Source organism: Ursus maritimus, unplaced genomic scaffold, assembly GCF_017311325.1.
Source record: "Ursus maritimus isolate PB19 unplaced genomic scaffold, ASM1731132v1 scaffold_32, whole genome shotgun sequence".
Classification (NCBI taxonomy): domain Eukaryota; kingdom Metazoa; phylum Chordata; class Mammalia; order Carnivora; family Ursidae; genus Ursus; species Ursus maritimus.
In genome coordinates this window covers 12248881-12271661 of record NW_024425786.1, presented here as the reverse complement: position 1 = coordinate 12271661, position 22781 = coordinate 12248881, and the positions used below count along the sequence as shown (strand labels likewise).

At 58.5% G+C, this 22781-nt stretch overlaps 1 protein-coding gene across 1 annotated transcript; it reads right to left on the bottom strand.

Moving 5' to 3' along the window:
- Window positions 1-175: 175 nt before the first annotated feature.
- PADI6 (peptidyl arginine deiminase 6) lies at window positions 176-20464 on the bottom strand. Its single transcript, XM_040645548.1, has 15 exons — window positions 20373-20464; window positions 19394-19429; window positions 17581-17653; window positions 14516-14630; window positions 13587-13712; window positions 9879-10057; window positions 9525-9628; window positions 6346-6457; window positions 5047-5154; window positions 4677-4831; window positions 3970-4126; window positions 3734-3857; window positions 2620-2690; window positions 1399-1560; window positions 176-637 (listed from the first exon to the last, which is right to left on the bottom strand). Exons 1-15 carry the CDS (start codon window positions 20462-20464, stop codon window positions 392-394), a joined length of 1860 nt encoding a protein of 619 aa, XP_040501482.1. The 3' UTR covers window positions 176-391.
- Window positions 20465-22781: the final 2317 nt, after the last annotated feature.

The window sequence follows — 22781 nt, the reverse complement described above, 5'->3', positions numbered from 1 at the left end:
GCACGAGGAAGGTGCTTGCACTAGAGACACACTGAAGGAATCCGAGTCTGGCCTTGTCCCTGCCCCGGTCCCTGCCCACGTGGTGCAGCCTGCCCCCAGGAGTCCCAGGGACTCAACTTTCCCTCCTCAGCGGTCGTCCCCAGCCTCAAAGCAAGGCGGCTGCTACCAAGACGCATTTAGAACGGCTAGAACTTTAATGGAGACTGAGGAACCGCTTCTCAGCTGCAGACCGTCTGCCGACGGGGCTCGAGCTGGCGGCGTCTGCCACCCCGTCAGGACGCTGAGGGACAGGGGTGGCCGGTGTGAGGAAGGGGGGTGTTGCTCTCCGGGCAGGGAGGGCATCGGAATGTTGTGGAAGGGTGAGCAGTGGGCCGTTGACGCTCGGGCAGGGCTAGGCCTGGGGCTCGGGCACCATCCTCCACCATTTGAAGGCAAAGGGCACCCGGCGGACGTTGGCACAGGCGCAGAAGTCCCCGATTTCAGTCAGGTAGCAGTCGAAGTCCTTGATGAAGGTACACTGGAAGCCCAGGGGCTCTAGCAACTGGCAGATCTTCTCCTCCAGGCAGCAGGTGCCCTTGACCTGGGGCCCAAAGGGCTTGGGGATGCCCAGGTGCTTGTCCATCACAATCATCTGCAGCTGTCAGGACGGACAAGGCCGAGGTGGGGGTCAGAGCCGCGGGAGAAAGCCCCCTCGGTCCCTCCTCTAGGTGCCATCGGCTTTGACGCAAGGGGAGGCACGGCCGCCTCGGTGGCCGGGCTCGACCCCACGCCGCAAGCGGGGCAGCGTTCTCGAGGCTGCACCCCTGCGGACACCACCCATCCGCCTCCACAAGAGCCAGCTCACTTTTGCTTAACCTGCTCGTGGCCCTGACGTGTTCCAGCAAAACCGAAATCCCGTCAGGCCGCGGGCCCGTTCTGCAGACTTTCCCGGCTCCTTCCTCTACTGCGCTTCTCTTGCTCTGGACAGGGAGTTTGCTTTGTGCCCTCATCTGGGCGCCTCCCCTGGAATGCCCTTCCCCCCAGCTGTCGGTTGACCTCTGTCCAGTTCTCGTTTCTCAACTCCAACCTGTCTTCCTCAAGCACATTTCCCCCGCTGCTACCCACGCCTGCTCCCAGGGCCACGTTGTGCCAGAGGGCCCCCTGGTCTTCTAGAATTCAAAGCTTCCCATGTGCGACTGATGAATGCCAGGCTTGTGTCCCCAGGACTCAGTGTCCTGGGACCTGCCAGTCCGCTCCCTGAAGCGGTGTTCCCTAACTGAGAAGGGAGACAAGAGCTTCCACCTCCCTCCCTCAGGCAGGTCCGCTGAGCCCCAGCCTCTAGCCCGGCATCATGGAGGTCAGGAGACCAGCCAGTTAGCAGAACAGACCCCCGCCCAGCCCAGCCCCTGGGCGCCTCACCAGGTTAGGGAAGTAGGGCCTCGCGAACAGTTTCGCCATCTGCTCGTTGGAGGGGACGTTCGTCAGCTGCTCCAAGCAGAAGAGCTGCGGGAGGTCAATGATGTCCCTCTCCACCAGGCCCAGCTCCTTCTTCAGGATGGCGCGGTTCAGGTTAACGCACTTCTGCGGGGCAAGGAGGAGACGGGAGTTCGTGGGCAGTGGAGAAGCCCGGGGCCAGGGCCTGGACAGCCACTCTGTGTTCATNNCTCACAGTGGCGGGCAGCCTCTCCTGGCAGGCCTGCCCTCCGATGAAGTGCACACGGTTCCCCTTGGGGGAGGGGAGTAGGGCTCCGAGGAGAGGCCAGGATCCCACAGCTGCTCTGCGTGGGGCGGCTGCTCGTTTGGCCCTCAGTCCCGGCCAGAGTGGAAGAGCCAGGCCAAGAGGAAGTCCTCGTGGGCATGCTGCTTCCTTCCTCAGAAGGAACATGAGCTTTTGTGCCCCCTCCCCCTCCAACCTTGGAGCTGGTTCTCCGCTCTGACCACCTGTTCCTCGGGCCTTGATACAGGGCTCATGACCTCCACCGTCAGGCTAGGATGGGGCCGAGATGCCGTTTTGACCCCATACCTGGCCGGTACCCACCCTGCTGTGCCAGGAGGCCTTCCCTGTTCAGCGAAGGTCAGCACCACGCACTGGGACACAGAATGCCCCTCGGCTAGGAGCCCCGGGGGTAAAGAGGTTTGTGCTGTCCCTGTGACCTTGGACAAGTCGTTGCCCTTTTCCAATGTTCCCTGTTGGAAGTTGGATAGGCTGTTCTGGGCACTCTTCTAGCCCGTGATTCACACCGAGGCCTGAGCTGCTGAGTGGCCCAGAACACAGTTCCATGGGCCACTTCAGGAAGTATTGAGACAACCCCGGTCCAAGTCTCTGGAACTTCGAGCTTAGGAGAGTTGTGGGGGAAGAGGGTTCCTCTATTTTCTGGTCAGAAGCTAGGCAACTTGAGTGGCACAGAGCATGTCTTTGGGGGTCAGACCTAGGATCAAACCCAGTTCCCCCTATTTCTCGGCTTACGTTCATACCTGGGCACTAAGCCTCACTATCCTCCTAGGCTTCAGGAGGTGAGCAAGGACGATGCTATCCTTCATGATGCTTGGGCTAAGTCGTTGCTCAGTTAGGACCTTGTCTGCATTGTCCATACCTCCCCCCACTTCTTGGAGAGCGCCCCTCCCCGCCTCGTCCCCTACCTCTACATAGTTGTTCTGCTTCCTCATGTTTTCATCAGCCAGAAGTTGACTGATGCTGTTGGCCTCCCGCCCTGTAGGAAGGAGGAGAGGGCAGGCAGGAGGTAAGGCCAGGGAGCGGGTCTGCCCAGGGCTGGGCCAGCTGGGTGTATTGTGGCCCCAGTAACTGACAGGTGACCTGGCCAGTCTCCAGAGACCTACCTAGGTCACCTGTCACATCTGGGGACTGACATCAGGGTCCTTAAAGCCCAGGGAGGACTTTGCCCCCAGCCTCTCTGGCCCTGATAGGAGGGGAGACAGCCTGGAACAGGTTAGCAGGGCCCTCCAGCCCGCACTCACCTCTCCCCGGGGCAGCTCTGTGCATCGTGTGACCCGAACTTCCCGTCCACCTCCTACCTGTGACCTCGACCAGATTATTTAACTGCGTTCCTCAGTTTTGTGTTAGGGCAGGGATTGCCCGCTCAGGCCACGGCTGAGGTAACACAGTCTCGGGCGTGTGGGGTGTGATACACCTTCGTACTCAGTCAATGTCACCTTCTAGAAGTGCTTCTAGAACCCCATGTGATTCCTGGGCCTGACCTCAAAGGTTGATGCAGCAGGTCTAGCGTGGGCTGAAATCGTGTGTTTCTGACAAGCCTCCGGGTGACCCTGAAGCCGCACTCGGAGGAGCGCAGGGTCTAGAAGCTTCCCAGCACCCCCTCCCTGGGTTCCCACGGACTTTCAGACAGAAAGACTGTGCCCCAGCCTCACAATCTCTGCCTGTCCACGTAGGTTTTCCACAAGGTGCCCCGGGGACCCCTGAAGCCCCAAAACCCAGGCGCTTGACTCCGCATTCCCCGAGCAGGCAGACAGGAGTGTTGGTAGCAGCTGGTTTTGCTCCCCGCCGCCCCCCACGGAGTCCCCTTCCCATACACTTGGCGGCCCCTCTGCCATCCCCAGAACTTCTGGCCGATTGGCCCGGGCAGCCCTAGCATGGCCAGAAGAGCCCCGAAACAGGAGATGTGCTCGTGTGCTGCACGTTAGGCTTTATGCTTCCCTGGGACTCCGCACCAGGAGTCTAGAAAGGACATCAGGGGAAGGAGCTGGCGTCTGCTCCAGTGCCAGGGGCTTTGCTCACCAGTAGACAGGAGCTGGTCCTCCTGCACCTCTTCAAACAGAGTCATGTCTCCATAGCCCTCCTTCTGTTTCTCCTCGAACAGTCTGTAGCAGGAGCTGGGGCTGGCCAGGAGCAGCCGGAAGCCCTGGGAAACAACTAGGGTCAGATGCCAGCTTCCCCTCCAGAAGCTTCCAAGGGGCTTTAAAAGGGGGGAGACCCCTCCCTCTCCAGCCTGCCCCACCCCCACGCCCACAGACCTTGCCACCTTGACTCTTGTCCTGCGTGGGGACGAAGCACATGAACTCATCCACGTGACCGACCATCAGCCAGTCCGAGAACAGCTCCACCGGGGCCTGGACTCGCTGGGCGTACAGGAAGTCCCGGAGGGCCTTACCCATGTCTCGGCCCTCCTTGCTAAGGGTAAGACGGAACGAACAGCCCTGGAGCCAACACGGTGTGGGTTGGCCGCCACCTGCTCCATGTCAGGCTCCCTTCAGCTAACTGTCTGTAACCACTGGGCTCAAGGGACCGGTCCATAAAGGATGGGGTGGCTAAGAATCCCTTCCTCTGGCCCAACTCTGGACTGAGCCAAGGGATTCTAGCTAGATCAACTCTGAACCCGGGGACATAAGTATCTCTTGGATTTAGGTTAACGGCCACCAAGAAGTCCACGCAGCTTGTAAGATAAGCTCCTGCTGGTCCCTAAGCCATCAAATTCAGCATCCTTCCAATCTAAACCCAGGAATCACCACTCAGGATGAAACAGTTCATCTGCTTTTTCTACCTGTAGTCTCCCTACAGCAATCGAAGGCTCAAAAATCCTTTTTTGGCAGTTGAAAGAAAGGTCCAGAGCAGATGACCTGCTGAGTTGTGGGGGAGTCAGGTGGGGCCCGGCGAACTACCAGGTCCCTTCAGTTAGACCTTCAGTTCATCCTAGACGCCACCACCTGGACTCTTGCCTCACCTGGGGTAAAAGCAGCTGCCAATGAGGATCCTGCCTAGGGGGTACTCTTTCCCTTCCACTTGGACAGGTGGGGACACCATCAGGTTCCCAATGGAGTCCATGCTGGCCACCCTGTGGTCCTTGGTGCCTTGGATCATGTAGCCGACCCCTGGGCTCTGGAAGGAGACCCAGTGGGGCAGGGGCGTTAGGAAGGATGGGCTTTAAGCCCCAGTCTTACTCCTGATCCAGACTCTCGGGTAGATTCCCACACCGCCTTCCCCAAGAGGCCACTTGGGCCCTCCCTCTCCCCCTTGGCACCCCATCCCTTCTGGGCAGGCGCCAGGCCTGGCACGTTGGACAGAGTTGAGATCAGTCAAACCGAGTCCCACACCAAGGAGTATTTCATGGGGATGTCGTCCAGCATGAGGACCCGAGGGGTGTCAAGGACCAAGGAAAGTGTCTTGTGGGGAGCCTGGGTGTAACAGAAGGCCATCTCATCCTGGAGGGGACAGGAAAAGCAGTTCCAGGTCCAAGGTGATGGCGGGAGGGACTGGGCAATGGAACCCCGACTCCTGCTTGGCCCTTGACGCTCCGCTCGGACACCCCTTTCTTTGGGGGCTTTTCCAGACCCGTTCTCCTATATGCATCACTTTTAAAACCTGGGTCACCTAGACTCTTCCTTCTCTTCCTTTCCGCACCTAGTCCGTGAGCAAGCCTTGGTGGTTTGGGCTGCAGGGGGACTCGTCTGTGTCACCATTCAGGGGGAAGCCACCATGCTCTCTGCCCCAAATCACCACATTTCCCTGCGGCCAGGGCACTTTCATTCTTGCCCCTTCCTAAGACCAGTTCGCTAGTTCTCAGCCAGAGGGGGCTTCTTAAAACCTGAATCAGAACATCTAACTCTCGCTTCACACCTTTTGACGTCATCCCACCTTGTGAACTCCTTTCTACCCCTTACCTCGGCTTAAAAGACCCCGGATATACGATCCGGCTCTTTCCTACCTCTGGCCCTTCTGCTCCGCTCTGGCCACACCAGCCCTTCTGTTCTTCAGACCCTCCAAGTACACCCCCACACTCGGATCTTCACGTCCGCTGTGCCCCCACCCGAAGAGCTCTGAGGTCTAATGTAGCGCCTGCACCCCAACCTTTGTATGGCCAGCTCGGTTTCCTGAATTGGAAGCTTTTCCTGACCACCCCAACATGCCTTGCTTGGGGGACTCCCTATGGCATCTTGTTTCACAGCACTGAGAGCCCCGTGTCCTTGCTAGAGCGGGAGTACGGTCTGTCCCACCGTCCTGCAGCTCTAGGACTTAGAATGGTGGCCAGCGTGTGCTCCTCAGAACACCAGACTTCAGGACTCCGCCAGGTCGGGCTGGACGCTGGAGGGGGAGCCCTGCTCCCACAGCCAGGAGGGGGAGGTGCCAGACCCGTTAGCACCTGCGTGTTCTGTGGTCCCGAGCAGGCGCATCCTAGAACGGGAGGAAGCCAGGCTCTAAGCTACGCCTTAGTGGCTAGGACTTGCGTCGGCCATTCCACCTGAGCGTCTAGTGAAGTTCTAGAAACAGACTCCTCTCGCTCGTCTGAGCTTTGCTGGGCAGGTGGAGCAGACGTGTGAGGCTGGACAGACGTACCACCTGCAAAGTCTCCCAGCCCCTCCCCAACAGGTGTATTTCCCCAGGTGGGGCATTACCTGGAGCCACCTGCCCAGGCGGTTGGGGTCTTCGTAGACAGAAGCCACCTGGCTGTTACTCTTCTCGCTCAGCTCCATGATGGTGTTCACGAAACCCTGGACCTGCAGCTCTCTGCCATAGGAGAGAAGCCAACTCTGGGGAGGCCTTTGAGGCTCCCTGCACCCCAGTCAAGGCCTCACTCTTCCAGGGGCAGGAGGCATCTCCCTCTGGTCAGGAGAGATCATGCCCCCAGCCCCAAGGTAAGCAGAGCTGCTGTCCTCCCCCCCCACCACCATGGAGCCCAACCTGGTACTTAGAGTGTGTCTCGCTCAGCAGCACTCAGCTCATGGCAGAGGCAGGTCAAGAATTGCCAGGGTCAGCCCCTGCTCTGGTTCCCCAGGACCCTGCTTTGTCCCTACCCTGCAGTCACACCCCGTGCATGTCTTCTACCCCCACCCCAGGCTCTACCACCTCGGCCTACCCAGAGGGGGCTATATTTTTCTCCCAAGAAGCCAAGCAGCCGAATGCCCCCACCCTTGGGTTGGCCAACGAGGTTGCCATATTTATGTGTTTTGCAGGGGGCAGGGCTTGGACCCTGGGGATCTCCGTGCTGTCGTGCACAGCAGCAGGCTTACGGGACCAGGACGTACATCTGTTCCTTGTTGGAGATAATGTCTGCCTCAAACATGCCTCTTTAAGACCACTCATTTTATAAAAAGATCCCCAGGAGTTGAATGCTAGCAAGGTCACACTGTTGGGAAGTATCAAAATTGAGATTCTAGTCGGGTTCCAGGTCTAAGACTTGCTTTGTTATTCAGGGTTCCTAAAGAACCTATTTCTCTGGTCAACACAGACAAGGCTGCAGCTAGCTGACCAGCCTGACAAGGTCTAGAACAGTCTAAGGATGTGTGCTGGCAGAAGGCTTGTGGTCAAGCTGCGTCAAGCTGTGCCTGCATACCACCTCTATGGGAGAGTCCTAGAGGACCAGGCTTTCAACAGATGCCGCCTATGAGTCAACTCAGTCTTCAGATATAAAAGACAAAGTAGAAAAATCTGGCGTCTGGGTATCTGTTATCTGCAAAGTCCCTCAAGCTCTTGCCCTTATTCTGAAACCTGGTGTTCCTTCAGGGACCCTTCTCCCGGGATCCCTCCCATGGAAAGGCTATCTTTCTTCTATCCCCTAGTGGGCCTGTAGGAGGGTAGAATTCCCCTCCTTGCGCCACCTCCAAGATCTCCGCCTGGCAGCGGGTTCTGATACCTCCAGTTCTGGCTCCCCCTTCCCCTCCCCCTGGACCTCTGGTCCTCAGCTGCAGTCATCCCCATCTTTCCGGTTCTTAGCCTTTCTCTCACTCAGCTTCATAATTCTCCCCTCGCCCCTGTGCTTGGCAGAACCCCAACCCTGGTTAGCCCAGTTCCACATTTCCTCTTCCCTAGAACTCAAGTTACTGGAAATAGTTGGAAAAGAGCCCCTGGGGACAACCTGAACTGGTCCTTAGCACCAGGCAGCCATCTTCCCAGCACATCCTTCTCACCTTGCTCCACTCTCCCTCCTGGAGCTGCTGGTGAGCAGTGCTCGTACCTATCAGCAGGACCTGTGGACACGTCCTACCAGCTTGGCTCCTAGAGCTGTCTCTCCCCTTTCTGATTCTTCCTCTCTGCTGGATCATTCCATCAGCATCATTCTCAGCTTCCCACCTTAAAAAACACCCTTCACTTGGCCCCATTACCCGCTCCTTGCTTCCCATTTCTGTGGAGTTTTGCAAAGTACTCCCCTTTCCCAATCGTCCTTTCGGGCTTCCGAACCCACCACGTGGGATTTCTTTCTGCACAGTGAGTGGCCGCCATCCTGCCAAACCCAATGGGCATCTTGTCCTCCTGTTGGGGTATCACACAGCCGGCCCCTCACCTGGTCTCCCCCTCCTTTAACCTCCGGGTCTCCACTCTCCCTTCCCGGCTGCCTTTGCTACATTCTTGTCCAGAGCTGAGGGTTCGATCACCCAGAGCTCGCTGCTCAGCTACCTTCCCTGTGTAGGCTACCCCTCAGATGAGCATAGCGAGGCCTGTGGCTTTGAACGTCCTCCACCTGCCAGGGGCACCCAGACTCGTCTCAAGCTTCCCAACTGTCCATTGAGCCCCATTGAGCCCTCAGCAACAGCACCACCACTCATCTTACTGCGGACCCCAAACCCAGGGGACAGTCTTGTCTCCTTATAGCCCATGCACCACTCCCCCAGGTCAGGGGGAGGAGGTCTGCCTTCAGTGCACCCCTGAATCTAACTGTGCTCCCTCCCCCCGCCCCTACCCTGCATCACTGCTGCGTCAGGCTCACACCATTGCAGCAGCTGAACTGGGTCCTGCCATCTGCTCGAGCCCCTGGCTTTTCAGCTGGCCAGAGTGATTGTACAGCTGGGACCCTTGATGGTTTCCCATGGGTTTTACCAGCCAGCGTCCTTTGCCCTTTCTTCATAGGTATGTGGCCACCTAGATAGGATGCCAGTCCTGGCCTCCCTGCAGCTGGGAGTGGCCCTCTGTAGGCCCTGAGCACACGAGAAGTGGCTCAGGAGACTTCCAGACCTCAGCAGTGACACAGGACAGCTCTGTCCGCCTTTCACTCTTCTCTTTCCTAGGGCTGGGACGCAGATGTGCCTGGGCCCAGCCCCTGTCACAAAGATGGAGATGCCACCCCAGGGAAGCCATTGAATGAGCCAGGACCCCTCCGTGACCGAAAATGCAACCCTCCTACCTGTGGGCCTCTAGGTGGGAGATCGGGGACTTCAAACCACTGCATTTGGGGTCTCTTACAGCCCCCGAGGCCCTGCTGCCTTGGTCCTGCCTTCCTCCTGCTCCTGCCCGCTCTTTCCTGGCTCTCTGGGCCTCCCTGCTCTCCCCGGAGCATGTGGGTGTCCTTGCCTTTCCGTCCTTCACCCTGCTTTCCAGCACTGGCCACTATCTGAGGCCACGTTGTCATCCACCTCCCCACGAGAGCAGGGGAGGGACGGTCACATTCCCTGCTCCGTCCCTGGCACCATAGGTGTTAAACAGGACTCCAGCAAGGACTATCTTGGGGACAGGACTAGACAGTTCGGGCAGCAGGAGCTCACTCTGCATGGGAAGAAGTCTAGTCATCTTGACTCCTGCTTCCTGCCCTGCAGACAAATACCAGGAAGGACCTGGTGCGGGCAGGCTGAGGGTTTCTTACCTGCACAGGTAGACCTCTAGAGGCATCTGGGTGCTGGGAGTAAAGATGCAAGGGGCCACCCGGAACACTACCGTGTCTTTGTACACCAGGGTCTCTGGAATTGACTGCAGTTTCACACAGGCTCCCATCAGCGAGCTGGTTCCACATCCCCCCTCCCCCCCAGCCTTCCAGCTGTTCAGCCCTGCCCACCTCTGGGCCCTCCCCTCTCCTCTGCCCAGTGTTTTCACAGGTGGCACAAGACTCAAGCTCTAGCTGCAGCAGGCCTGGTCTTCCCCGTCCCTGTTCCCCGTGAGACAGGCTTCCACCCCACACGGCCCCTGGCCCCAGGGCTGCTGGTCTACCTGGGGGACATACCGGGTCTTGTGATTCTTCCACCAGGGAGACCGAGTAGGAGATGAGGCCTGAGAAGTCGGCAGACGGGAACTCCACAGCTTCAACGTAGAAGGTTTCCTTCAGGGGGTCCTCGAGGGGGGCGAATGTATAGGCGTGCCGGCCAGGCCCCAGCAGCATCTCGAAGGTGCTCGAGCTGTTTCCTGAGGACAGAAGGGACGGGCCAGCTGCTGACGTGGCTCGGTGCCTGTCACCACGTCGGACGGTCGGGGTGCCAGCTCATTCCTCTGGACAGAGACCAGGCTCGAGCTCCAGGGGAGAAGCCAAGCCAGCTTTTCTGTCCCCGCATTTCTGGTGTGTAGGGCTTAGGGGACAATCAAGTATTTGTTCATAAACAATGGCCAGAGCTCACCAGCGCTGTTCAAAGACCTAGCACACATCAAGGGTGGGGGCTCGGATGGAGATGCCGGCCTTCCAGGCGCTCCGTCCAGGGTGAAGGCCTGAGGGAGGCAGATCTACCCTTGGACCAGCTCTCGGGAGGAAATCATAAAAAGCCTCAAAGGGGAGAAGCTGGGCTTGTGCAAAGGTGGGCTTGGCAGCCTCGTCTGAAAAGCCAGACCCTGCTCAAGCAAGGGCTAGGGAGGCATCCTTGGGAACGGCCTGTTGGACGGGGCAGACCGCAGAGGGTTTCCTGAGAAGCTCAGGGAAATTCTTATCCGGTGTGCAGAGCCCAGCTCCTGGCTTCTTGGGTCGCGAAACAGAAAACCATGCACAGAAAAGAGAAGTTGACCACACCCTGAGGTCGTCTCTAGTTCATTCAACCCCAGATCCGTTCGCTGTCCATTTGCAGAGATCATCCTGACCCGAGGCCACCACGCTTCCCCAGCTGACCTTCCTGCCACTGTCCTCGTCCTCCCAGCCATTCCTGGTGTGGCCGCCCTTCCCTGATAACAGCTGCTCCTACTTAGAGCCTCCAGAAGGACTCCAGCTCTAGGAGACCCCGGTCTAGGTTTCCCTGGCCACCGAGGCCCTGAACCATCCGGTCACCGCATCCTCGGCAAACCTCCCGCACAGCAGGGCCAGCTGCCTGGGCCTCGGCCTCCAACATGCCAGCAGCTGGCTTCTGGGGCTGCTGCCGTCCCCAGGGCACAGGCACGGCTCCAGTTCGTTGGCCTCTTGCTCTGGGTTACAGCACTGCGGTGGCCCGCCTGGGGGCTGTACGTCCGGACACACGCTAGCTCCCAGGCGCTCTCTGCAGGAAAGCCTTACAGGCACTGCGGGTACCGGCCTCAGGGGGCCCCAGCTGCTGCTGGCCACGTATGGGCTGCACCGGCTGGACGGCTCCAGCTAGGAAAGCTCCCGGGGACTCCTGCCTGTAGTCGGCCTGAAGGCTTCCTCGCTGGCCCGGAGCCAGGCCTCGAAGGGACAAACCTGGACACCAGGACCCCCGAAGCTGCCCAGCACAGCGACACAGCCCTTTCAACGGGCCACAGAGATTCACAGCTGGTATGCTTGGAGCATTGTGGGGTTCCCAACTACCCCGACTAGACTGTGCTGGCCACCGCTCGGGACCCCAAAAGCATCTAACACCTTCAACTGTGCCCGGGCCCTGGGCTCCTCATGGCCGCTCCAGCCCAAGGGGTCTCACCCTGGAGTGGGGGTGGGAGGCAAGAGCAGCCCGGGTCTGCCTGCCACGGGCCCCTTCCCAGCCCCTCAGCCCTGCGGTTGACTGTAGCCACAGCCACGCCTCCTCTCTTGCACACACGCCCTCCACCCCCACACCGAGATCTCCACTCTGACCGAGCCAAGTCTGTAGAGCTCTCCTGTACCCAAGCAGCCAGGGCAACCACCGTGCTGAGACACCCCACTTCAGGAGGGGACCAAACCTCAGCTGCTGTTACCACCACTTGGGAGGGACCACTGTCACACTCCCGTCCGTTAGCGCTCCTGCTTCTTGGGTCCTCTGAGTGGGAAGTTCTCTTCCCTAGTTTCCTCCTCCGAGGGGCGCTTCCTCACCTCCATCAGATCATGCCTCTGGCTTTCTATTTCCTCTGGAAATCTCCCCTCGGACTCCTTTGCTTATCTTGCAGAGCAGTGTTCTCAAACGTTAGCCTGCCTCAGAATCATCTGGAGGGCTTGTGAAAACACAGTGCGCTGTGTGTCCCTGCCCTGTATTTTTATAAGTCAAAAAATTTTTAAATTACGCTCTACCTGCAACATGAGACTCGAACCCACAACCCTGCCATCAGGAGTCACATGCGGCACTGACTGGGCCAGGGCACCTGGCTGTCCTGTATTCCTAAGTTTTTAAATTTTTAAGTAACCTCTACACCCACCATGGGGCTCAAACTCATAATCCCAAGATCAAGAGTCCCATCTTCGGGGCACCTGGGTGGCGCAGTCATTAAGCAGCTGCCTTCGGCTCAGGGCGTGATCCCAGAGTTATGGGGTCGAGCCCCACATCAGGCTCCTCTGCTGTGAGCCTGCTTCTTCCTCTCCCACTCCCCCTGCTTGTGTTCCCCCTCTTGCTGGCTATCTCTATCTCTGTTAAATAAAATCTTAAAAAAAAAAAAAAAAAAAAAAAGAGTCCCATCTTCTTCTGACGGAGCCAACCAGGCCCCTCTAAGTTTTCGTTTTTAAGTAAAAAACCCGACAGTTAGAGAAGGGTGAAGTACAACATCTGTATCGAGCTACGCAAGTCCCTGCCTCTATTATCTGCACACAAGGGGCCACGCTGGCCCGGAGCATCCTCGCGGCTGAACCAGAGGCTTAACCCACGGGTCGAAGGCGCACTCCCAGCCCACACGTGGAAGGGCCGCATACGACAGACCTGGGCTGCCTCTTGTGGCTGGTCCCACCTCACTCCCCAGTTCAGCTGCGGTCTGCAGAAGAGACAGGGCAGAAGACGGCACAAGGGCCCCTGCGCACAGGTGCGGAAGCAGCCGGGGCACGCTCTCCAGCGCTGGACACCGAGACGGTCGTTCTATACCAGAGCCTTCCCTGGTCGCATAGCTGAAGCTGAACTTGGCCTTTAAGAGAAGGGAGCATGGCACATGCCTCCAGAAGCAGCATCCGACGTCAGTTTGAGGAATTCCGAAGTACTGAATACTAAGCCAGTTTAGATACACCAAAACGTACTCGTTCATGAACATTCTGCTGGACACGTCCACCTCCACTTCCTAAACCAACGGCCCTCATGCCTTGTTCTATAGAACAGGAATGTGCAGCCGCCTCCCAGGGGGGCTAGGGCTCCAGAGGGGTGGGTGTGGTGTGGTGCCCGGGATGGACGTGTTGGTACAACCAGCACACCGCCCCTTGGCCCCCAAGTTCTGGAAACTCCATCTGGTGGGGCCTTGTAGAAGGGTGAAGACGGCCCCTTCTGGCAGGAGTCATTGGGAGGAGAGCTTGGCCGGTCTGCGAAAGACAAGAGCTTTCCGCCAGTATGTGTTCCTTGTCCCCCAGCTGTGAAAGTCCTGCAGGATGGGCACAGTTGTCGTCCCTACCGGGGAAGTGGCTGGGAGGTACGGTGACTCACCCTCATGTGTAGGCTTAGTCAGTGGAGGTGGCAGCCAGAGAGTCCCAGGGACGCAAGTGTGGCCACACCAGGCCCCCACCTGCAGCCCCAGGTCCCAGCAGGCCTCCGACAGGGTCCCTGCTGGGAACGACATGGCCACACTCCCCCTGGCGCGTTGGAGGAGTGGGCAAAGCTGGAGCTGCTGCAGGAACACTCACTTTGGGGCCGGTAGACTCTGGCCTTCTCGGCCTCCTCCTTGGAGGTGTGGAGAACCAGTCGGTATTTCTTTAAAGTGTCGCCGGGCCCTTGAACGTTCAGGGTCATCTGGGACAGGCTCTTTATTTCTGGGCAAAAAAATAAAGGTTCAGGGGCCTCCAAAGCCCAGTACTCCAGGGGTGGAGGGAGAAGCAGTAGGGCTAGGGGTGGGGCTCCTATATTGGGGTCCCGGGGACCCTCTGCCTCCCACTCTGGCCCAGCCCCACAACCGGTCTCTGCTACCTGCTTCCCCACACGGCCACAGGCAACGTGCCATCCCCAGGGTCTGCTGGGAGTTAGGACGGCACTTACGCCATACGGCTGGGGAGAGTACACAGCCCCCCCAAACACGGAGAACAGGGCCTGGCACGGTCAGCTCAGGGAGCGTCCCCCTCCAGCCTTGGTGTGAGCCAGGACATCCCTTTATACTGCTAAGACCCAGAACCTTGGTCCCAACCACAAGTGAGGACCAGATCCAAGACTGCTCTTGCCTAAGACAGTCAGGGTTCCTGGCCCAGGTCACCAGGGGGTTTTTAGGAAGATGCTCGCAACTCCCTCATGTTTGGCCTTCTCAACTACTTTGTGAAGCCAGCTAGATCGTCCCCACTTTACAGATGGCAACGTGAGACCAGCGAAGTTAACACGCTCGAGTCCACAGCCAGGAAAATAAATTTGTTATCCGACACCAGGACCCACGCTACTCCCACGGAGCCGTGTGGCCTCTTTCTTCCTAGTTACAAGCTTCAAGCCTCTGACAAGAGACTTTAGGCTCAGAGCGGGGACACCTTGGCCTGGAATCCAAGTTTGCTGAGGGGTGTGGCAGCAAAGCTCCAGGAGGGGTAGATCGCGGGGAAAAAGCGGCAACAGTCCCAGGACAGTGGCCAGCTCTTACCCTCTGGAAAGAACACCTTCGTGGTCTTCTTGTCTACAATCTGGCCCTTGTCAGCAGGGCTGCAGTTCGCAAGCAGGATGGCACCCCAACCGCTAGGACCCCAGACCCATTTTTTCTGCAAAGAAGACAGGAACGTTGATTACGGAAGAAGCCAGGGGAATCCTGCTTCCCAGATGCTACGGCACTTCAGGAGCGGAGCCGAGGCTCTCTCCAGGGTGGCAGGGACCTCTTGGGGAACTCAAGCACCTAAAAGAAGCAGGCCACGTTAGGGGAGTGGGTGGAGAGGCAGGGAGGAAGCAGGTGCCGTCAGAGCTCCCCACCTAGTTTCAGTGCTGGGGCAGCAGGGCTGGAGGCAAATAGGAGGAGGAGACCCGTCCCACGCAGGGGGCCGGTTGTGGTTGACCGCACGGCCAGGCTAAGATGGGGACCTAGTGTCACCAGACTTTTTTTTTTTTTAAAGAGCTAGACATGGACTTCATCAGTTCCGATTGTATTGGGGCCATTGGACTTCAGAGACACTGTGGAATCTAGACAGTCCGTGGGCACGTGCCCTTCCCCAGGCAGCCTCACCTTCGCCTGCTTGTCACTCGCCATCTCGACCTGCCCACTGCGGTAGATGTCCACGTCCAGGGAGACCACTGAAACAAGAGGGAAGGTCTCCACCACGCACACCAGCTGGACGGAGCCTCAAAGCGCCAGGTAATCCCAGTGCTGCCCAAAGCTGGGATCAGGGATGCCCAGCCTTCCAGGTATGCGGTCAGCTTCAAAGATTCTCCAAGGCAGACTGCTTCTCTGAGCAAGCCTGGAGAGGCCCCAATATCCGCGGGTCCCCCGCAACCCCCTGGGAATTTACAAAACAAGTCCACTGGGGTCCTGATGCCAGCTCGTGCCTCTTGGACTCTACCCAGGTGATGCCTGCCTGGAGGCACCAGCTCTCAAGCCTTCTGGAGAGCTCCTGGCACTCTAAGACTTCAGAAGGGCTCAATCCATGGCAATTCCAAGCCCCTTAGAGCTGAAGGATCCAGGCTCTGCCCGAGTCGCCGCACAGAGGCTCCTCCTACAGTCTCTATGCTCCACGTTCCACTCCTCCCCACCGCACACTGACCACCGTGCGGCTTTGCCCTGGTTTTATTTTTGTTCAGAGCGCTTATCACCTGATGTGCTTTATCCCAACGGGAACGCCGGGGCCAGGAGAACAGACCACAGTTGCCGCATGTACCGAGCACCTAGTACGGAAGCTCAGGGACAGGATCCCTGCTGTGAACCAGGTACAGCTCTGGTCCCAGGGATACGGCAGCACGCGAGACAGGCCCGGTCTTCAACCTTAGGGAGCAGCGTGTGAGCACGCACACACCCAACAGTGGCAAGCGGTAAAGAAATAAGTACAATGCACATTGCGTCCAACGGTAAAAGTGCCGTGGGAAACAGGGAAGGGGATGGGGAGGGCTGTTTCCATTTCGGATGACCAGAGGAGTCTTCTAGAGAGTTGCGATACGAACAGAGGCCGGAAGGAGGCAAAAAAGTGACCGGTGTTAATATTTGGGGTAAAAGCAATTAGAACAGGAAGTGCAAGGGGACAAGGTCAAGGGTCCAGAGGCCAGCGTGCCCAGAGCAGAATGAGCACAGAAAGGAGAGAAACGGGCCACGGGCAGAGCTCGTAGACCAGCTCACGTAGCTTTTGTGGGTTAAAGGGACACCAGCTTTAATCCAAGTGTGTAGGCTTTGCTCTGAGGAGACCTTATCAGATATCCTTCTAAAGACACGCCGCTCTGGGAGTGGTGGACGGTAGAACAGTAAGCACAGAGCAGGGACTCCCCCCACCCCGGGGAACCTGTGCAGTGACCCAGGTAAGAGGACGGTGGCTCGGACCAGCCGAGAACATCAAGGTGGCTTGTGGCTGGATTCCAGGCGACTTTGAGGCAACAGCAACAAGACCTACGGAGGGGCGTGGGTGGAGGGAGAGGGAAGAGGGACACCCAGGGTTTAGGCCTGACCAGCTAGAAGGGCGGACCACAGTCCACTGCAATGGGAAGACCATCAGGAAGGTAGGCGCTGGAGGAAAAGAAAACCAGTTCGGGTCCTCCTACTCCACAGCCATCTTCCCCGGAAGTAGAGCCAGCTCTGTTTGGGACATACTGAAGATGGGGACGTTGGTTAGACACCCAAGAAGTTATGCTGGGTCAGCAGATACCCGAGTCAAGTGTGTGGGAGGTGCCTGGATGGAAGAGTTTGGGGGAGCCCTCTCCCTGCAGAGCCACAGGACCGGCTGCCTGAGCCTGAAGCACTTCTGGCAGGCTGCGGTGGGTGGGGGCGGGGGCTGAAGGATCCAGCAAAGGGGCCCAAGAAGGAACAGCCGGCTGGGTAGGAGGAAAACTGGGTGCAGGGTCCCTGAAAGGTTTCGGGTAAAATGCATCCAGAAACGGTGAGCAGTTGTATTAAACACTCCGGCCAGGTCAGGGCAGGGGAAACCCGAGGACCCTGGGCTTACTGCAGTAGAGGCCGTTAGGGTCTTCCATAAGGGCAGTGCCGCTAGGGTCTGATTTGAGACAGGAGGGAAAGGGAAGAGGAACAGAGGGTGCAGAGTTAGGGGAGTAGGGGGTCAAAGACGATCCAGAATCAGGTTTAAGAGACCAGAGGTTGTATCTTGTTCCTTAGATAAGCAGCAAAGCGAGCTCCTATTTAAAGAGAGGTTCTGCCTTATTCTGGAATGATCCAGAAAAGGAGTTGGGGGGCGGGGAGTGGCTTCCTACATCAGTAAGTTGCCGAAGGAAGGTTCTGAAGGAGAGGGGAAAGGACCTAATGTGAGGAGGTTAACTTTGCACTAGACACACCACCAGTGACAACAGAGGTGGCAGGATGCAGGGGGGCCGAGGGTCAGTAGGTAGGACAATGGGAGCTCAGGGAAGCTCCCATGCCTGCTCTCGGGGGACGAGGTCAGCAGTGAGGGCGCAGAGAAGGGACTGTGAATGGGCAGGACCCAGGAGGTAGATTACAGGGAGAGCCCCTCAGCTCCTCCTCCTGCAGCTGCGCCCCCTGCCTCCCTCCCGGGGTAGGGGGACACTCACTAACGCCAGTGACGTAGAGCACAGCCGTGGCCACGGGGACGTCCTCGTCAGGCAGATAGTACGAGACCAAAACCTGTGGAGATAGCACCCAGCACACGTGGCAGTGGGGGGTCGAGGAGGCAGGAACAGGACCTTAGACTAAGTACCCACATCCGGCCATTGGACTTGTGGGTCTCACGTTACAGCTTCTGAGCTTCTGATGTCGGACTGTGAGCTGGGGCGGGGTCCCCCACGTGGAGGCCTGACCACAACCCTCCCAGGTGGGCTCTACCCCAAGGGGAGAGAGAGATCAAGGCACTTGCCCTATGTCATTCAACCAGGAAGGGGTGACACGAGATTTAAGATCCAGGCCGTCTGGCTCTAGAGGTCAAGAGTAGACCACGCTACACGTCCTCCCCACTCTACCCCTGCGCTCCTGGGATCCCACCTGTTGTCCCGGAGATGGGCAGTGGGGAAGCAGGGGGGCTCCCCGTGGTTCCGCTGCTCACTCAAAAGCAAGGAGGACAGCGGGGTGGGGCCTGGAATCGGAACGCAGTCTTTCCTGGGTCCTGCACCGCATGGGCTTCCAGAGGCCTTTAGACGTTAGGCAAAGGCCTGCCCTTCAGCAGCTTGGCCTGGATCGCAAAGCCTTCGTCACAAACCAGAGAACTAGCCAGCCGCTGGGGCCACGCTCTCAGGCATGGGACCCACCGCCTCTTCCTCAATGGAAACTTCTGTGCTCCGAGGTCCAGCATCTCCCTCAGGGGACCGCTCCCCACCGTGCTGGAGGCTGAGCCCCCGGGTAGAGAACACTTCTTCGGTCCTCTGGGCCCAGCCAGGATGATCACAGCTGTGAGTCTTACCTGTGAGCTCTGCCACTCTTCAGCGAGCTACCTGCCCCCCAGGGAGACACCTGCCCTGGGCGAGGGCTACCCATCTGTCACCTGCCTGTCACCAGCAGACCATTCCAGCAGGTTCTGCCGGCCCGGTGCCCTCGTCCTGAACGAGCCTCCGTGCTCTCCCCCCCACTTCACACTGGAGTCAGCTGGAGAGCGCTCTGGGCCACAGAAGCCGGGGGCCCACCCCGGAGGCTGATTTAATTGGCAGGAGGTGTGGTCTGGGTGGTGCGTGTGCGAGTCCCCGGTGGTTCCAATCACCCCGTCTGAGCGATCAGCTGCCGCCCCAGAACCACCACCCACGCCAAACCCAGGAGCCGGCTTTACCCGGAGGTCGCCCTCCCACTACCACCGGTGCCCCATTAGGGAGACAGCTCGCCCGGGGGAAAGGACACGCCTTGGGCTCAAATCCTAGATCTGCCCCCTCTCTAGTGCCGTCATTCAGGTTGAGAGACGCCATCCTGTGCCTCAGTTTCCGCGGATGGGAGATGGGGGTCAGGCCGCCCTCTTGAAGCTTAACTCCAGAAACCCCATACGCAGCATACGCACTCCCTACAAGTCATCGCCTCAGTGTCCTTAAGATCTCCATACCCCAAGACCAGCCTTAGTCAAAAGGCCCATCTCAGTTTTGCTGCTAAAACCTTTGAGCCAGACTTGGAAAGCAGCTTGCTGGGAAGCTAGCCCGGAGTCGTGGTCAGGAGCACAGGGAGGAGACAGACGGGCCTCGCGCTTAAATCCTGGCGCTGCTGCTCACCCCCTCCCTGCCTGCTTCTTTGTCTGTATCCTGGGGTCACGGAGCGCCCCCCTCAAGGTCTTGGTGCAAAGCACTGAGCATTCAACGTCAGGCAAAACACCTGCATATTTCACAGACTTGGGGCCGGGAAATAACAGCTTTCGGGTTGTATCGCCCCCTCCCCAGCCCCCATGCCTGGGCTTACCTTGTCACTGTCGATGGCAGAGCTGGGGGAGTGCATCTTCACCAGCACGTCTATGGGATGTGACAGAGGCCATCGGGTCGGGGCGGCCTCCTCCCTGCTCACTGCTGGGACCGTGCGGAGGATATCCACCAAGACCCCCGGAGAGCCACTGACGGTGAACGACTTGCACTTCTCCGGGGCACACCTGGTTGGCCCAACGAGGAGACAGACTTTAGGGCACAAGAGTCTCCCCTTCTCGGCCCACGGGGCAGCTGGCTTGGTGGGGGATGGGCCCTGACAGGTGCTCTCCTGCAGGTGTTGAGCCAGAGGCCAGCTGGTCCGGACAGTTTTGTGGTCCTCACACAACTTCAGCCTGCTCCAACCTTCTTCCTCTCCAAGCCCCCGTGTCGTCCCCCCAACGGAGGCTCCCGCTCTAGCCAGACCCTCCCCCCGACTCTGAGCTCTCGCCCAGACCCCGCCCTCCCACCTAGGCCCCAGAAGTTACCAAAGCTACATCTTATTTGTAAGCCCATGGAGGGAGGAGCTGTTTGTCTGAGCCAGAAGGGAGAAACAGGACCTGGGCCTCGGGAGGTCCCTGCAGAGACCCTGGGGAAGATCCGGCCTCAGGAACAAGTCCCCCCCCCCCCCACTAAGGCTCCAATTTACAGGAGCCCCCTCCACGAATCCTCATGGCCTCCTAGAGAGCCAGCCTCACCCCCACTTCACTGGTAAGAGGACAGTCTCAGCAAGGCATTTGCTTCTCTAAGGTCCCACAGCCCAGAGGCAGGATTTAGGTCAGACTCCTGCCGTGTCAGGGCTGGGAGGCCCATTAGAGACCCCAACCACACTCCTGGAGAGGAGGCAGGAGCCACAGATGCAGAGAAGGGAGCCGAGCCCCCCCACATAGCCTAGGGGCAACCCCAGTATGGGAGTCAGGCGCCAGCCTCCCTGCCCAGCCTCGCCCCCTCAGCCAGCCCCAGCAGAGCCCCCAGCTCCTCACCCATTGAGATCCAAGCATATTTCCATGCCCAGCACACACAGGGCATGGACAGGGCTGTCCAGGGACAGGTGGACGAGGCTCTGGAAAGACATGGCGCGGCCCTCCAAGCTGACTACCCTCAGACCTGCGCAACGCCCCTGACTCAGCACGGCAGCCTCAAATAACCCCAGGACTCACGTGTGCCCTCCCCGCTTATGGGCTCAGGGCCTCCCCAGCCCACCCCCTTGTTAAGGAGGCTTCAGCAGCTGCCCAGGTGTGACTGATTTTCTCCATTGAGACTTGCTGGCGTGGGGTGGGGGTGGGGGAGGTACGGAGGAGCAGGTGGGGTCTGAGCCCCGGGGTCACGAATCTATCAGGTAGCTCATTCCTGCAGATGTGGGCCATCTGAGGCTGGCTGCTCAGGCCTCTGGCCTTCAGCTGGGAGCAAGAGGGGCTCTGGGGAGCTGGGCGGGGGGGGCGGCTGGGCAACCTGGCCATGACCCTGTAGGACTGACTTGGTTGGAAGCTGCTGTCAGGAGCACATACCTGCAGGGGCCGTGAGGGGTGGGGGTCAGGATGGCAGCGTGGCAGCCTCGCCGGGCACTGAGCCAGGCCAAGTGCTGGACCAGCGGTTCTCCACGCGCGGTGGTTGCAAAACGGATCGGGAGGCTTGTTAACATTATAGATTCCTGGGCCTGGCAGGTCTGGGGTGTGGTCCAGGAACCTGCGTCCCATCCTCAGGGGACTAGGGGGCACTCCTTGTTCATCGTGGTGGCATCAGCTCCCAGAGAGGGCATGGTGAGTGTTGGTGGAATGAATGAGCGGAGGAGCCCCCGCTGAGCCCAGTTCACCAGCTGCTTCCCATCGTCCCTGAGCTCACTGGGCAAAGAAATGAGAACGGCTCCAGCCCAAGGGACCCACCAGCTAACTTGAAAGCAGTGTTCATTTTATGAGGGTTTATGGTTATTCTTGAACAGATACCACATTCCCATGGTTCCCAGTTCAACAGGGGCTTGCAACAGCATCCCTCCTGCTCTGTCTCTCACCCCCCCAGTTCCTTAAGGAGGCCGTCAGTGGCGTTGGTTTCTTCTGTGTCTTTCCATAGACACGTAATGCACGACCAAGCAAACACGTATGCCTATCCTCCCTCCTTATTTTTTGGTAAGTGGCGTAGAGGTTGCGTAGTATCTGTATCTTGCTGTTTGCATTTCTTAGTACAGCTTGGAGAGAAATTCTTCCCAGTAGCATGTGAAAAGCATCCTATCCTTTTTTTAAAAACGGCTGCACGAGGCTCCCAGCAGAGCAGCACCGTAATATGTAGACACGTTTGTTTTCGGTCTTTGGCCCTGACACCCACGCTGTGATGGGTAACCAGTATGTCACGGCACAGGGGACGTAAATTGGGTCCTGAGTGAAGTCTGCTCGCTCAGCCAGGCTTGTTAAATTCGGGATTAAAGTAGGATTATCCCTCCTTGGAAGCGTTAAGCCTTCAACATAAGTGTCAGGGGTGGCTTTACTTAGGGGGCCCTTGGAGACAGCGGGTTGGCCAGGAAGACCCGAAAAGCCCTTCTGGTTGGGCTGAAAGTGACAAATATTAAGCAGGCTGGAGGCTCTCCGCCCGCACCTGCCACCGGCCTGCCCCGCTGCTCGCACACAAGCCGCTGGAGGTGGGCTGGAGGGAGGGGACGGTCAGACTGGGGAGGGCTTGCTGAGGGCTGGGCTCTGGCTTCTGGAGCCAAACAGTCTGGGAGCTCTGTCCCCCCTGACCTCGGACAGCCCTGCCTTGTTCAGGGCTGTGAGCGCAGTGGGGGAGGAGCACTCTCAACCTGGAGGATGGAGACCCCTCTGGGCGTGGAAGGGACTTGGAGAGATCTAGAGTGGGTCTTGCTCCTTCTCCAGGGGGTTTCCTGCTCACCACTGAATCCCCAGCACCCACAAAAGGGTCCTGGACATGGTAGGTGCTCAATACATTCTTGGGGTGCAAATGACATGACCTCCACACCCCTCAAAAAGATACCCCAGTGGGCTTCCATCAGGCTCTCCAACCAAACCAAGGGCTTTGTGACCATGAGGCAAGTTTACCTAGACTCCCACAGCTCCCTGCATGTTTGCTCGGTGTAGACGGTCCCCCTCGGCTCCTCAGTAAGTTTCCTTCCTGCTATGAGCCACTCCCAGCTCTAGGCACCCTGGGGACAGCATCAAACAAGCCCTATCTCGGGGCTTGGAATGGGAATGGCAAACTTGAGGGACACAGAATTTGCAGGTGTCTGGATAGATCTCACGTAACAGTCAAATCCCCACGCTTACACCCCCTCGATTTCTAGCACTGGCTGTCGGTTGCCTTTTTCTCGAAGGACAGCACGAACAGAAGGGCAATTCCTGGCCCCACCTTTGCCCTCGGAACTTTGTACACATCCCCGTGGGGTCTCC